Source organism: Acipenser ruthenus, chromosome 4, assembly GCF_902713425.1.
Source record: "Acipenser ruthenus chromosome 4, fAciRut3.2 maternal haplotype, whole genome shotgun sequence".
NCBI lineage: Eukaryota > Metazoa > Chordata > Actinopteri > Acipenseriformes > Acipenseridae > Acipenser > Acipenser ruthenus.
Window position 1 is genome coordinate 97,324,569 of NC_081192.1, and position 16,950 is coordinate 97,341,518.

General features: G+C 37.3%; 1 protein-coding gene across 12 annotated transcripts in view; it reads left to right on the plus strand.

The window, feature by feature from the left end:
* Nucleotides 1–16,950, plus strand: part of LOC117400251 (voltage-dependent L-type calcium channel subunit beta-2-like) — a 119,530-nt gene that overhangs the window by 78,349 nt on the left and 24,231 nt on the right. For 9 of the 12 annotated variants that reach the window (XM_033999889.3, XM_033999890.3, XM_033999896.3 and 6 more), the window contains 4 exons: nucleotides 4,353–4,472; nucleotides 14,337–14,459; nucleotides 14,937–15,070; nucleotides 16,092–16,168. In XM_033999889.3, the coding sequence (XP_033855780.3) occupies nucleotides 4,353–4,472; nucleotides 14,337–14,459; nucleotides 14,937–15,070; nucleotides 16,092–16,168 (454 nt within the window). Of the gene's footprint in view, nucleotides 1–3,115; nucleotides 3,502–4,352; nucleotides 4,473–14,336; nucleotides 14,460–14,936; nucleotides 15,071–16,091; nucleotides 16,169–16,950 lie in introns of those variants that run through there. The other 3 variants (XM_059023138.1, XM_033999892.3, XM_033999901.3) reach the window with 3 other exon arrangements.

Below are 16,950 nucleotides of genomic sequence, written 5' to 3' on the forward strand. Positions count from 1 at the left end.
ATTGCACCATCCAGATGTTTAAACCTGGAAGAGACTTAACCCAAAAGACTCTCAGCTGTATTTGCTGCCAAAGGTGGTTCTACCAAGTATTGACTCAGGGGGGTGAATACTTATCTAACCAAGACATTTCAATTTGTTTTTATTTTTCATTTACTTTTGTTTCACAATAAGAATTCTCTTGCCTCTTCAAAGTGTTGAGTAGGTTGTGTAAATCAAAGGAAAAAAAAAACACATTTAAATGCATCAAGATTTCAGGTTGTAACACAACAAACTGTGAAAACCTCCAAGGTGGGGTGAATACTTACTATAGGTACTGTAACTCTCCTTACAACCCTCCTCTAATGAGGTGGGAGTGGGTCTTTTATTCTGTGGCTGGAGCCTTAATTACCTTATTAAACAATGACCTTATTAAGGCTCCAGCCACATTCCCACAAGCTACCCAAGATGGGGATTCAACCCCATCCATGCCAACCACATTTAACAAGACCGTCTCAAATAATAAATAATAATGTCAGACGGCTTTCATCTATCCGCACATAAACACATTTATAATAATAATAATACAACACAAATAAAATATATAAATAATAAAAGGGATGGGCACCTTGCCACACAATGCTACATACCAATTTGTTGATTAACACTGGAGTTATCATTTACAACGTCCCACCCAAAAGACAGAGCACAAGGAAGTTAAGTGACTTGCTGAGGGTCACACAATGAGTCAGTGGCTGAACTGGGATTTGAACCGAGGACCTCCTTGTTACAAGCCCCTTTTCTTTAACCACTGGACCATACAGCCTCCTGATGATAATTGCAAGTTTTTTGTTTTTTTTCTTTGAGCTGCAGTAGTATTAGACATGTTTTCATTTTGCATCCATTTTAACAACTGTTTTCAAAATCCCAAGTAACCGCACATAAAATGTCACCTTATACTTTATTTTTTGGTTCATATTTAAAGCAGAAGACTGGTGATAAAACAATACATTGTTTACATAATCACTGCTAATGATTTGTATGCAAATTATATTTGTTTTGAATATAAGCGTAAGATGTTGTATAGTGAAACTAAATCACCAGTGTGCATTAAACGTCTTATTTTTTAGATTGTTATCCAGTGACACATTAGTGGGGGCGACTGACAAAGAGGCAACAAATATCCCGATTCCCACCCCCATCACCAACTGAGCTCCATGTAGCAGGTCATTCTCCTCCTCTCCTTTTCCAGCAGTCCTAGGCACCTTTTACAAAGATACAAGATTGGTGATGAGCACACCACCATTTATAAAATGCTCACCTTAATCATGTCATTAGTACATCTTTTTTAAAGGTTTGTGAATTAGAAGGAGAAAAAAATAATTAAAAGAGCCAATATCTGACTAGAACCAATAGCTCCATAAAGGGAGCCCTTTCCAGTGTGAAAGGTAGCGCTGCAGTGAGAGAATACATCGTCGTGCTTTGCTTTCATCTTCCTGATGCTTGGCTGAGTTTTATCAGCTGTCAAGGCAGTCTGAGTTTCCTTGTTTCTGGACACAATTTTTAAAATGCATTCAAAACATGTGGAGGCATCTTCTTTGTCAAACCTGTTTATAAAGAGTTAATGTCTGAAGTTGAAGCTTGAGTGATGCTACTGTGTGCACTGTATGGAAAGGGTGGCTGCTGCTGCCAGAAGTACATGATAAAATGATATTTTATGTTTATAATATTTTGTAGCTTTTAGGCATCTAGGACCTGCATATCCAAATGTATTGTGATAATTTAGTGAAGTGAACTCCTATCCACTGAATGCCACTTGGCCTGAACCAGGTCTGAACTACAGATTCTAGAGTTAAAAAGGCTAGAGCATTAACCCACTGTGCCACCTAGACCCCTATTCCTGAGAAATAAGTGAGTCCACTAGCAAAATGCTTGCTGTCACTGCAGTAATGACACGAACAATCATTCCAGAATATTCTTAGGATCCCATTTGTAAAAGAGTCACAATCCTCTATAATCATTACCGCTACTAACCTGCTTTAATGAGGCATCAACTCTAATGGCTGTAATCATTTTAGCTGGTGAATGAGAGTGAAAACTTAAATTCCCGGAACCCATTCCTGTTTGAACAGCAAAGAAAAAAAAAATATATATATATATATATATATTATGTTGTAAGATGGAAGATAACAGCTTTCAACCAAGGTTATTCCCATTAACTACTGTATGAAAGAGTGTGTTGATTGTTTGTTTGGATTTGTGATCGATTGATTTCAGTAATTGATTACTTGTGTACTTTAAGAGCTAGTAGTACCAGTGCAGTACCATCTGTCCATCTTTACCAGTTATAGTTATAGTTGCCACAGTGCTGATTTGTAGTGTGTCATTCAGGGATTATTGAAACTAGCCAACACATAGTAAGGTATACTAGCTCAGATTTGCCTCACCAAGAAAAGGTGACAGTTTGTTCTTAACATAATTATAACGTACGTTTATTGTAGCTTAATGTATGATCAGGTGTTTTCTGGATAAAGAAACAAGAAGGTCATTTCTTACTTGCACATAAATGTAACTACATACGTAGTTCTAAACGCAAGTTATTGTGTTATTTCTAATTACCCTTGTAGTTATGCACAAAAAAGATAAAAAGCAATATGTTAATTCACATTAAATATATTCATTTTCTTGTATCTGACAGATTCATCCGATTATAATGTGTAAACAGTATATTTAAGTAAAAAATTCAAATGAAAAACAATTTAGATTTTACCACCCAGTGAATATTTTTTTTTTTTTTTTTGTCTGGGGAAAAAAAATGTTCAGCGTCGAATTCCAGCAAGATCCTAGCTGTTCCTGAGATGAAAAGGAACTTGGCCATTTTCAAATTGTTTACTCTTGGGACAAACTGACATAGACTAATAACAGTGTGATGCAAGCATCTGCTTAAAGAGGCTACCCACTGAACATGTCTGCAGATGTCAACAAGCCTGTGTCCAAATCCCTGGATACACTGCATGATCTTTGAACTTGCAAATATCACACAATAAATAAGCGCATGGGATTCGGAGAGATCCTCTGAGAAACATGGGCTGCTGGCATATCTGATGCTGCGTAGCTGAAAGCGCGCAGACCAACAAAACCAGACATTTACACAGTTCATACAGTACAGCAGTTCTAGGAGCTAGAGATCCTGAATCAAGAGCCTGGTTACACGCGCAGGATGTGTTAGCAAGGAGGGGTTCAGTTTGCATCACAATGCAAAGAGCCTTGTTCCTGTGGCGTGCACAGTGAGGAATGAGAAAGAGCAGAGTGGAGAAGCGAGGAGTTTGCTGCAGAGCATGGATCGGAAGGCAGGAGCAGCAGTGGCAGTGATTATGCAGTGCTCAATGTGCACATGTTTAGTGAGGATCAGTGCCGGGTGCAGTGGCTGCGGACAGTAACTGAGGTGTCTGGCTAATGAAGGCCACCTGGATCAGGCTTCTGAAACGAGCCAAAGGAGGACGTTTGAAGAATTCTGACATCTGTGTAAGCTCTGTGGGTTTTCTCTTGTTCAGTGGCTTGTCTGCTTGTGACAGGAGTAGTAGGGATGTTGTTCTCCTATTTCTGTTCTAGCTGAATTCAGAAAGGCTGGAGAGAGGTTTGTGTTGATGGCTGAGAAAAAAGATCTCAGCAAGTGTTTTCCTGTTGTTGTTGTTGTTGTTGTTGTTTGTTTTTTTCCAGTTCTGTCACAGCTTGTCTAATGGTAGAATGGAAAAGAGGTTCAGGGCTTGTGAAGTCAAAGGATAATATGTTTTTGGAAATATTGTAATTGTGTGTTAATTCAAGCATTGCGATTGCTGAGCCTATTGCCAGGTGCTTATATAAAGTAGGTGGTTGCAAACCATTTTAGGGATGAAGCAGGTTGAAACCATTTGAGAGAAATCTTTAGTCTGTTATAAGCAGCATTGTTTGCTTCCACATTCAGAAGTCAGATTATCTTTAGAAAACAGAATAAAATGATGTATAATTTCCCACAGAATAATTAATTATTCTGATAATGTGTTATTTTGAAGTACACTGAAAGGCAGTCATTTTCCTTAAAAATCTCTTACAAAAAAAAAAAAAACTTGTTTAACAAAACCGTCTACTGGGAAACAAGATAACAAGTGATGCGCCGGTTAATGCATACGGTTTACATAGGATGTATTCTCAGGTAATTCTATGAAAACAGGGCCATTACTTGTTTGTTTGTTTGTTTGTTTGTTTGTTTGCTGAACCATAATAGTGTGTGTGAATATCAAACCTAATTTCCTTTCATTTGACAGCCCAGTGTGTGAGTTCCAGGGGTTTAACCAGCATTTTTATTTATTCATCTCTATTTTGTTTGTTCCATGCAGGGTTCGGCGGACTCCTACACCAGCCGTCCATCTGATTCTGATGTTTCTCTTGAGGAAGACAGAGACGCTGTACGGAGAGAAGCACAGCGGCAAGCCCAGGCACAGCTGGAAAAAGCAAAGGTATAGTGACTGTCTTTCCCAGGATCCGACTGTGTCATAGATGCCAAAAAAATAGACTCTGTTTATTCACTCGTAGTTCTCGAGAGCACTCGGTTGTGCTCTTATTTGGAGCTCTGTTAATGTTTTAAAAACTAATCATCCAAGCAAAATTGCAATGCTCTGAGTAAGGATTTCAGACTTTGAGCAGCACTTAGTCCAAACCTTAACGAACAAGCAGTGGGATCAGAACAACTCAGTTCTTAGTAGTAGCAATCAGAGAGCAGCCAATAAACCAGTGTGTGAATGTCTTCTCAGGCACTGCTTCGAGTGCTCGACGTGGCTCTTTTTACATGAGCGCTTGACCCGAGAATGCTTGGTGGTGCGAATATACACAAGGACCCTAGGAGGGTGATCTTAGTGAAACACAAGGGACACAGTTGATAGTTCCATTGGAATACATGGACTACTTTTCAAGAGAGATTCCATAAAGAGTGAGTATTGACTTTAAAAAGAGTACTGCCGTGTTCAGAGTGATATTGTGCTCCACTCTGTTTCACTGTCCATACAGTGAAAACAACATTTATGAATAAAAAAAAAAAACGTATGTGCTTGAAAAAGATACCATATTAGCAACCACAAAGATTGAAATCCTGTGTCCCTGTAGAAGCCACAGGGTGAAGTTCCACATACACTATCCAGCCAGTTTCCACCATGGCCTGGAAGTACTAACTTCATCGAGGAATGAGTGTTTGTCAACAAGGTATGCACTGTTATTTATGACGTTCTGTGTGTCTGTGAACAATTATCTGCTAAGAACTTGACTTAGACCACCAGAACTAATTTCACATAGACCTTCAGCTATTTATTTTTATTATTTGTTTATTTAGCAGATGCCTTTATCCAAGGTGACATACAGAGACTAGGGTGTGTGAACTATGCATCAGCTGCAGAGTCACTTACAATTACGTCTCACACGAAAGATGGAGCACAAGGAGGTTAAGTGACTTGCTCAGGGTCACACAGTGAGTCAGTGGCTGAGGTGGGATTTGAACTGGGGACCTCCTGGTTACAAGCCCTTTTCTTTAACCACTGGACCACACAGCCTCCTCCTATTTAAAGTGACTTTCATTTACAACACAGCAGATTGTTGTAATGTGTAAAAGCAGTGTGTAAGAGTCCTGAGGCTGACAGTGTTCATCATGACATGTTTATTTATTTTTGTATTGTTATTTGACTGTATTCTGGATTCTTCTAATTTACTTTATTTTTTTTAGGTTCGAGGTCTTGGCTTTTTTTCACACATCAATGCCAAACTTGTACAATAAATATGAGCCGAGAATGCCCATAGCAATCTTATTATTGAGAAAACATTTATCCTAAGATTTATAAAGAGAAGCAATATTAAGCATACTGTACATATTTCATTAGCAGTGAGCAATGAAAAACAGATTTAACACATAGGGGTTAAATGAACCACAGCAATGCTCATTTAACTCCTATTAATAAACGTAGTAACTAAAAAGGCTATTTTATTTTAGCACAATGGCCTGGAAGACTACAGCAAATGATAAATAGTTCAGACTGATCTCTGTTAAAATGTCAAAACGAAAGAAATGTATCCAATTCCATGTAATGTTTTCTGCTGGTACATGCATTTCCTTTTATAGTGTATGGCCATGTGAGGGCTTGCTTTGAGAATGTATTTTAGTGATGTTGGGAAGGGTGCACAGATGGTACGTAGTATTGCTGACCTCAAGCACAGCTGCCATAACAGTTCTCTAAGAAATGGCTGGCAGGCCTTGACTTTACAAATTGTATCTCAGTACATCAAAACAATGCTACTTCTTGAGTTGGCAGAGTTGTACATTTATAAAGTGGTTTCCACATCGGGAAGTTGACATGTAATCCTAATATGTTATGGCACTGATTATTAGATTTCATTATGGGTCACCTTTAGTATTACGTAACAAGACACAGGCTGGACATGCAACCTGATGGAGTCAGGGATATCAATGAAGAACTAGTGTTAATGAAAACTTCATAGGGGCTAAAGGCTCAATAACCCTGAAGTCAAGCAACTCACAAGGATGTTGAGGGCCACCTATTTAGTATGACATCCTTATGGGTAGGGATGCTGTTAAAGAGTCACACACAGTTTTACTGGTGCTGATTACTGTAGCTTGTCTGAATCGAACGTCCACATTGAAACTATGTGGTGAAATTCAATGTCACCCACAAATTCCAAATTCACAAATCCAGACGGTGATACACTACCAAGGAATGTGAAACCTTTGGATTCAAAACAACATTATTATTATTATTATTATTATTATTATTATTATTATTATTATTATTATTATTATTATTATTATTATTATTATTATTATTTACCACTACAAATCATTTCACAGTATTGCAAGGTGTGTTAGAAAGTGGAGAACCACGCCATTGCATTCCGTGATGGAAACGTGATGTGTCCAGTCTGCTGGCCTATGCTAACCAGCAACAAAATTAAAACAATTCTTCAGGAGTGTTCTGAGACGCTTCAGTTGTTGAAAGCAGCCAAGTTCCTCTTATCTGTAAGACAGATATCACAGTTTGTATAACGATTTCTGTGAAATGTACTGATTGCTGTGTAATATGCAGTTCCCCGTGAAAATTCCCATTTCTGAAAGAATAGTATAAATATACATATGTTTTATCACTTAAAATAAATACAATAAACATTTGCCTTATTGACGCACTACCTGTTACACTGCATTTAGGAACCTGGCAGCTGGTTTGGCTTGCTTCTGGTAAATGACTGCACACGCTGAGCATAGCGCTGCAGAGTTTCTTTAAAATGTCTTCAACAAAAAAGATGCCAGCTGCATCAATGATCGGAAATATTTCTGCTAAAGAGTGTTCTGTCCAGTACAAGAAGAGAATACTTCACTTGTTATTATTTTTAAATTTATTTATGTTTTTATTTTGTTTTCACTGATGGTGAAAATAGAATGTCTTTAAAAGGTGGACATAAAAAAATGAAATATTCTACAATTTAGCATTTACTGTTTTTTCAGGTAAGCATTTAAATATTTTTATAAAATAACTAGAGAAAATGATCAATTTTGAATGTGACAACTCTATTTTTTCTGCTTAACAGATGTTATGTTTAATCGTGACCTCTCTTTTAAATACTTTTTTTTAGACGGTGAAATGGGGTGATGGGGTGAAATAAGTCATTTTGAACCGTGAAAAAAATACAGCCCTACTTAACTGTCTCTCCATTCTCTTGAGGTCTGAGTACCAGAAAAATGGTAATAATGTAATCAAACCTGAGTGCTAGGATTCAAATGCTCCTTAGAAAGCATTGAATGTTCATGTTTGGTCATTGCAGGAATCTTGCACTGTTCAGTTTAGCTGTCAGCATTCACTGTCCGATTCACTAACCAATGGCAGATTACTTATGCTGGTATTGATCTACCACAATGAATCAGTGCCAAAGCAGCAGCCAGATTAGATTAGATACAGTAACTTGCTGCTGCGTGTGTTATTATTTAATTATTAATCATCATTAAAAGCTTTCCTTGTAAATGTCAGGAATGTAACCCTTTTTTATTTATCTAATACATATAGTAGTGTAAAGGATACAACATATAGATATTCATATTTCGTGAAGTTAAAATATAGTCATTTAAAATGTTTCAAAACGCAGATAGTCAGGAGCTGAAACGTTTGTTCCGTGACTTCACCAAGACTTTAACACCAATTTTCTTACAGGATGTATATTTCTCCAATAAGGGCTATAGAGGTACCTGGTACAATAACAATGTTTTCTGTGCTGTAGATCACATGCTCTGCTTTTAAATCTGGCCTTCAATGCTGCAAGTGATTAGGTATCAGGGCATAGTTTTAATTCCCTGTGCTGTATTTTCATTAAATGGTATATCTGCATTGAAGTAAAATAAATAAGCATAGAACCGAGCACATGCAAATAAGGTCTGGTAGTGATAATGTTGTTAGTGCAAATAAGAGGTAACAAATATGAATTTTAAAGTCTTGGTTGTCATTGCTTTTATAGCCTTCAAACCGATTCAACATTCCAGGCATGTCCTTTCCTGCAACCAGGGCTGGCATTGTCATTGGCTGGGGTTGTGTCACCTACAGAATCACCTTTTTATTATTATTATAATTATTATTATTTGTTTATTTAGTAGACACCTTTATCCAAGGTGACTTACAGAGACTAGGGTGTGTGAACTATGCATCATCTGCAGAGTCACTTACAGCAACGTTTCACCCGAAAGACAGAGCACAAGGACTTGCTCAGGGTCACACAATGAGTGAGCCGGGATTTGAACCGGGGACCTCCTGGTTACAAGCCCTTTTCTTTAACCACTGGACCACACAGCCGCCTTCAAAATACAGAGCAAGACAGGCTTAGATACTGAGATGTAAACATAGTTGGCACTAGGTAATCCTGTGGTATTTATTCAAGGGGCCTTTATGTTAAAAAGATTGTAAAAACAGATGTTGCTATTTTATTAGTTAATTATTTATTAAAGTACTATTTTTAGGTTTACAAAAAAAAACCCTACACAATAGCTAAAATAGTTAAAATTAAAGACAAAATTAATTGGATACTTATATTCTTAGGAAATAATGTTACCCTTCATAAACACATTTGCAGTTTTACTAACCCTTTTACAACTATACAGTTGCTCATTAAGTTGAACACAGCAGCCGAACACACAAGTATTTGTTCTGATTATAGCTCATAACTGTAACAGTAAGAGATAATGAGGCCACAGATGGGATGTGAGGGGTGAAGGTACAAATGTGTCTCAGGTTAACAGTAGCTCACTGAGCCCAAGATGTTAAGCTCTAGCACAGCTTAAAAGCAAATAAGCAAGGCTGACCGGCCTACTAAGGTTTGAATATAGGGTGTATGCTTTCATTTTGCTTTGTAGATGAAATAAAAATGCTGTGTCTATCCCATACTGTTGAGCAGAGCCTAAAGGTTAATGGGAGACATTATTTCAAATGTGATTAGGTTGGTTGGTTGGTATCAAGATTGAGCTAAATTAAAGGATTTGTTTATTGCAAATGACCTAGTGTGGCTAAGCCCCTGTAGTACAGTATGTAAATGATATGCCCAGGCTATAAAAATAGCTGTATCTCTGTGGAGAGGTTACTGTTTTGCTTCTGAAGTTCTGTTGTGACTAGAGAGGGTTGTGAGCAATTATTCAAAATAGTTTATTTACAGTAGGTACCAGTGGTTAACAACAATAAAAAGGGTACAGAATAAATACTCAGCTGATGCAACGTGGTTCTTAGCATTTAAGGTTATTCAGTTTCTTGTTTTCCAAAAATATGTTTTTTTCAAATGATTATTTAGTTAAGAGAATACAACTTTTGGTTCCCTGGTTTGAGCTATGTTCATTTGTAAGTCGTTCCAGTCTCATAAGTGTTAGAACTGCATGCGCACTTTGAGAGACACTGAATTTCAGCTGTTTGTTTCTATATACTTCATACACTGGCAAGCTGCAGTAAGGGGTGATCTAACTGAAGGAAGTGAGAAACGATCAGTACACTAACTTAATATAAACGATGAAGTCTGTTGTCAACTTTTGTTGATGTAAAAAAGCCCAAACCACAGCATGCTATAGTAGGGTGCTGTGCTGCAGGTGAGATCCTGTGCCTTATTTGAACCTACACCTTCTGAGGTTTTGGCTGGAGGAGCTCTGTTACTGTGGTTCATTGTCTCTCTCTGGAGAACTGCAGCTAATAGATATGCGTTTTGATAGGAGGCACAATGACACTGACACTTCAGTCTGCTGGATTCAGCAGCGCCTGATGATAACTCAGGACCTGTTTTTCCTGTCTCCGCACATCTCTCTAGCCTGCTGCCTCCCTTCGTTCAAAATTTTTTTTTGTCACTTCATTTCTATGCTGAATCCTTGCACTTTCTGTGATTTTCAATGGATGTTGAACTAAAATAAGCCTCCTGTTTAAAGGCTTGACCCTAATATGATAATAACCCCAGCTGTTTCCAGCACAGATTTGTAAAAATGTCACTAATATGCTGTATAAACATTTTTACATTGGACTTTTTCTTCAGGGGTTAGTAACAATCATTATCTTGAAATCTTCTCCTTGTAGTGCACGGTTAAAACGAGGGTTCAGAGATGCGTCACATTCCTTGGGTTAGCTTCTATTGGCATCATCAAGTGTCATGTCTGCTGTCACTGGTTCCCTGTTACTTTTAATGTAATGCAGGAATCTGACAGTCGATCTAATACACAGAGAGCTGTATCTGAAACATGCATTTTATAAAATGATTCAGCTGATTGATAGGATGGGAGCTCCCTTTGAAAGATGATAGGATTGGCTCCTATACCTTTTCTGTTAGGCTTTTGGGAACCAATCAACATCCCCCCCCCTCCGCCCCCACACACACACACACACATACATATCCCCACACCCCCTCAGTGGACCAAGCACAAGGCGAGGTTGCTAGGGAGTGTTTACGTTTCTAGCTCTCAGTCGAGCTCAGCTCAATAAGAATCAGAGGCTGTATTCAAATAACTGACGTTTTGAATGACACGGTTTATGATGCTGTCTTTCAAGAGATATCCTGTGACTTAATCATAAAATTTGAGGTGTTTGAAATGTTCGTAGCTCTGACTAGGTCTACATCACCTTCTGATTTCATGGCATGTGGTCTTGCTACTTTAATTGGTGATGTATTACTGATGCTATCATTAAAAATGTATTGACCAAACATTTTCACTCTGCAATGCTAGATCAGTGTTTTCGTCTAAAACGTTTTCCTATGTATGACCATGAGTATCCTTTTATATCTCAGATCAATCTCTTAACAGAATGGTTGTAAAGTGCATTAATTATTGCTCTTCTGCTGTTTAATGCTGTCAAGACACTCAAGGGGGTAGTATTACAAGTCAATAACCCAGTAATGTTTTTGACACACATTGCCATTAAAGTATAAACCAGGTACCCACTGCATAAGTCACAGAGATACTTTGGCTTTCCCAGAGATCCTTCAATTTGAGACCTGTGACAGCAGACTGGTTGTGTTTCCCTTTGAATAAATAGATTAATAAATAGATTGACCAATCAGGCTTCAGTATAATTCCAGTTCATAAGCTCTCATAAATCAGATTCTAACAATAGTAGGATTGTATGTCTTCCACCGTGGTCTTAGTTTTCTCTTTCCTACTACCACCTTTGTAATGGCATTAACTGCAGTCCCACTCAGTTGATATCACATAGCTGGGCTGTGGCTCAGGCCTGGCACTGCCTTAAGCTTCTGTAAATATTTATATTTCTCCTGGCTTGTATTGACTGGAAGCAGGCATGTCCTGAAAGAGGCCAGGCAGCCTCTCACAGTGTGCTTTTAGAAGTCAGTAGAAACCACTGGACCCCAGAATTCTGGGGGCCTTGCAGAACACATTTGGAATGATGCCACCACAGAACTTTTAATGAGTGCACTATGCCAACCTTCACTGTATATGACAAGCTGATCCATCCTGTCCAGGTAGGCTTGGCCTAATTATTGAAAATCCTGAAATGACCTAATGAAACAAAAAGTTGTTTCACTGTCAATATGATCTTTCGGGAAAGAACAAGCTGTATTTGGTGAGTTATTAGGAGGCTTAAATCCCTTCCTCTGGGGGTCCAGATACAATCCTCCAGACAAATTTAACTTGTCCAACTTTGCCGATGACAGTAGTTTACCAGACAACTGACAGACAAAAGTGAAAGAATATGGGTTACAGACTGGTCTTAAAAGTACATTCCTGAGCTCATCTGCACTAAGGTCTGGGCAACCAGTGAGAGGATAATAAACTCATGAAGGGTGCTGTGTGTGAGTCCCAATTATATTTTTGACCCTGCTGAATAGAAACTGAAAAAAGTGATACTGTTGATTTGGTATAATGATTTGGTAAAGGAGAAATAGGCACACTTTTTGCAAGGATCCAAAGAAAACTTTTGTTAAAAACGGTTTAACATGTATAATTTAAACTTAGTCTGGGTCTTAAAAGACTTTGAGACTTTGTTCAAAATGTATTTAAGCTGTTTAGCATAGTACTCTATTGTTACTGTATATATGTATATTACAGAATTGTAGAATTGTTTAAAGAATTATTATGTAATGCATTTGTCTGATGTCTAAGTTAGAAGTTGTGTTTGGTTTTTGGTATGTTTGTAATTTAGGTTACATCAAAAGGTTCAGTTGAGCTGGGGTTTTTTTGTGCTTGTAACATATGTTAAGTATGACTTTAAACACTCAATCATAATAAGAAATGCACTATAACTGGGTGTTAACTTAGTAATAAAAAGGCAGGAATAAGGTTTTTAGATCACTAGTTACAATTGAAACCCTTGTCTGAGCCTTGTGACTGGACCATTTCTAATAGGGTGATGTTAAAAAAAAAAACATTCATTGAGCTCACAGCTGACCTACTTAGCATCCTGGTTTGAAATCTGCAGGTGCCAATTTGGGGCAGGGGCTGAGGGATCTGTTAGATATTTTTTTGTGTGTGTGTTGGCAGGTTTTAAATTAACGTGGTGACAGGTAGCCCATAGTGTGATGTTTGTGCTAGACGAAGAAATATGACACTGTACTGAAGGTGGCTGAGTTCGTTCTAGGGAGGATTTTTTATATATTATGACCTGTTTTTATTTTGGCAGGGGGAAATAGAGCTGGAATTGAGATTACTGTAGAACAACAGTCTTTAGAAAATATTTTTTTAAATGGGAATTTAAATGACTACAGGAAAAAATGGGTTTTGCATTTTTAAACATTATGACAAGTCAATTTAACTACAATAAATACTGAAATACTGTAATAGAGAACTGGTCCCAATAATTAGAACTGGTCAAAAAACAGACACTAGTCTTTTAACATGGGGACCGGCTTTAATGTGTGAATGGAGTAAAAATCTCCATTAAGCACCAGCAACATTATTACTACCCTTTTTCACTGTCCTTGTTTGTTAGTTTTTTTAACCTTAATTCAGATGTTTCAAACACATTGCTACTGTATGGAACCGCTGCTTCATAGTGCCTACAGTACTCGCTTCCTGTGCCACAGATTAGTATCTCACCAGTAGTCTGGCTGCAATTAGACCACGCCTGGACTGGAACACAATAAGTGACAAATAGTATAATGTGCACCTTAAAGAATCAAACAACTCAGAGATATAACGTAAAGGCTTTTATACAATCTTTAGTCGTCTTAATTTAAAAGGATGGACTTTGCCGTGTAAAGTCATTTTATTATCACATTCCGAAGATGATCTGAAATTAGCTAGATTGGTTTGCCAATATCCATAGTTTTCAGATTTGGATGCTTCATAGGTAGAAGACAGGGCTAAGCAGCACTAGCTGTACCTGCGTCACTGTTTTAAAATAGAGAGCACAATAAATATAAACAAAACTAAATGCCAGCTTGCATTATGTTCAGTTATGCTTTTTAATAAGAATATCGCAAGTGCCCCAGTGGCTGCAGTATAAGTGGAACAGAGTCGTGTATGACTTACAGCCTTCAGCACAAATAAGTGAAAGGTTGTGTCATTGCTGGTATACGGATACAATATAACTAAATGGGGAGTCAGTCAGTCCTTTAACTTCTCCCTTTGAGCTGTTATTTCACAGACAAATTTCATATTATTATGTAACAGAAGACTTAATTGATCTTTTTCTTGAGACTAATGCAGCTCCCTCAGTCCCCAGGGATTACATGCTATAAATATAATGCTGGTGAGAGCGATGCTGAGAGAGTAATGTTCAGACAAAGTGAGAGGCTTTGCTGGTATTTCATGCATATTAACTGGACTAAGACTGAAGCCTTGTTTTCTTGTTCTTTCTCAATGGCAGACTAAGCATGTTGCGTTTGCTGTTCGGACCAACGTCAGCTACATTGCAGCCCGTGACGATGAGGTCCCTGTCCCCAGCATGGCTATCTCTTTTGAAGCAAAAGATTTCCTTCATGTCAAAGAGGTGAGGAAAACCCATTCACTTTGTATCTCACCATGGTTTTTTGAAGTAATAACCCTAGTGCTAAAGGCATACCTTATCCAAAATTATATTTGTAATAGCTACAGTGGAATCCCTTTATTACTACCACCAAAGTAAGCAGTGTAGTACACCAAGTAGTTATGCTATAGTTACTAAATTAATACAATGTAATTTTATGTAACATTACTGGCATTTATTTTATAATGACCTATTCAGTCTAAGACCTGATGGATTTAGACCTGATTTCAAAATGTTATCATTGCAGTCAACCTTAATTAGAAGCCATGTTGTTTAATCTGTTTTGGGCGCATTGCACTAAGGGGATGCAATTAGGGGTCAGTTTCAGACCAGATGCCACTATAACTCTTTATGTGTGTGTTGAGGTCATTTAAAGTTGGCTTTAGTATTAACTTTTATTAAACTAGTGAAGATATTTAATATGTCACTGCCTCGTTTTAGAAATTTAATAATGACTGGTGGATAGGACGGTTGGTAAAAGAAGGTTGTGAAATAGGCTTCATCCCAAGCCCGGTGAAACTGGAGAACATGCGAATGCAGCACGAACAGCGGGCGAAAGGGAAATTCTACTCAAGGTAAGCCTGCATTTAAAATATTAAAATCCAGGCTTTCCATTAAGGAGGCCGAGGCATCATAAAACCAGTACAAATCCAAACAAACCGAAGGGGCAGTTTTCCACTGTAAGGTGAGACCTGCAGTTAATATCTGTAATATTAAACTCTTATTTATTACCCCCCCCCCACTGCGGATGAAATACTCTGCAAAGGGAATACAATGGAGGCGGTCGCACTTCACAGATTTATCCAATATGTGGGAATTTGCTTATCCAATTGTCATGACATTTGTTAGTAACATTATTGAGTATTAAATTCTAGCCCATTCCACCTTACGTGTGTTGTAGTTTGGAGCACACCGTCCTGCATTGTAATGTAGGCTGAGAACTTGGTGTAACACATATTTATATAAAGTTATAGTCAAAGGCTTCTTAAAGGAACATTTTCTTGATTTAACATTTAACCAACTCCTAAGGAGTGATTTCCAGAGTCCTTAATGTTGATGTAACACACATAATGTGGAGTGGGCCTTCTGAAGATATAGGGTTGTGTCTGTAATATATAGATGGACATATGAGGGTGTTTGTCTGTTCATCCTACGCTTGCATTTTTTCATCAATTTTTTTCATCATGGTGATAGCTCTAACTTTGAATTTTCAGCTGTGACAAGAGAAGTATTTTTCTGACATACTTGTTAAACTCTTATTACAAATGATTAATCCAAAAATATGTGGTGCTGTGGCAGGTCCAGGGTGGAGTCATATTGACCACTCAACTACAGACTGTATTTTAGACAACAGCACAAGCTATTTTTGGTGCATTAGCCAATTAGGGTGCAAGTTTCAATCCAGCGGTTTAACAATACAGTATTATTGAGCAGTGTGGTTTTTTTTTTTCTATTCTGGGAATGAATTACATTTGAATTAGATTTACGTAGATTTTATATTAATATGGTCATCCAGGGATACTTATGTACATTTTTTTATTCTAAGCTATATTCTTTGTGCAGTTTTACATGATTTTTGTATTTGTATTTGTACAGTAAATCAGGAGGAAACTCATCTACCAGTTTAGGTGACGTGGTAGCTAGTTCCAGAAAATCTACTCCTCCGGCATCTGGTAAGGAGAAAAAATATTTTGCTTAAGAAGAATATCTGTCAAGCACATTTTTAAGATAAGATTTTTCTAAACAAATCTTAACATGCAAAATGTTTAAAGAAGCAATAGAGATTTGAAGTTATTGAAAGTAAAACAGTGGAGTCTGATTGTCATTTATATTTTGATTAATATTAAACTGAACTATTAGCTATTTATAATTTAGGAAAGGTAGATGAAAGCAATACTATGTACTACTGTATTTTCTTGTGTTTTTGTTTTAGGAATGCGTAGCATACTGGTAGTGACAATCTTCTGTTTTTAAGAGTGTACCATACACTGTGTAAACCTTTAGTGCAGACATGTGTAATGAAATTGGCCTAATAATAAAGTTTGGGCGCCAGGAAAGTATATATAAACTTCCCAATAAAAAAAAAAAAACAAACTCGTTACTCTGACCTTGTAGCAAAACCAAGTTTCTACCTACGCGACCCTACAATATAAAAATTGCAACTGACTCTTGATAACTTAAGAATAGGGTTTTAAATAAACACCAATTAACATTTATTCCATAACCAGTACTGTCACTCATTTTATTTTTTACACTACACAAAACACACATTTAAGAGCATTCTTCCTTGACACCTTTAGTACTCAATTAGTTCCCAATTACTGATAACATATCTATTAAGAAACATACCATGGTATATTTCTCAATTTACATGGTCTCCGCATTATCCGAAGCATAGCACAAGCAATTAAACTGAATAGCCGATAAGATTTTTTTATAGTTAAATGGTAATTAA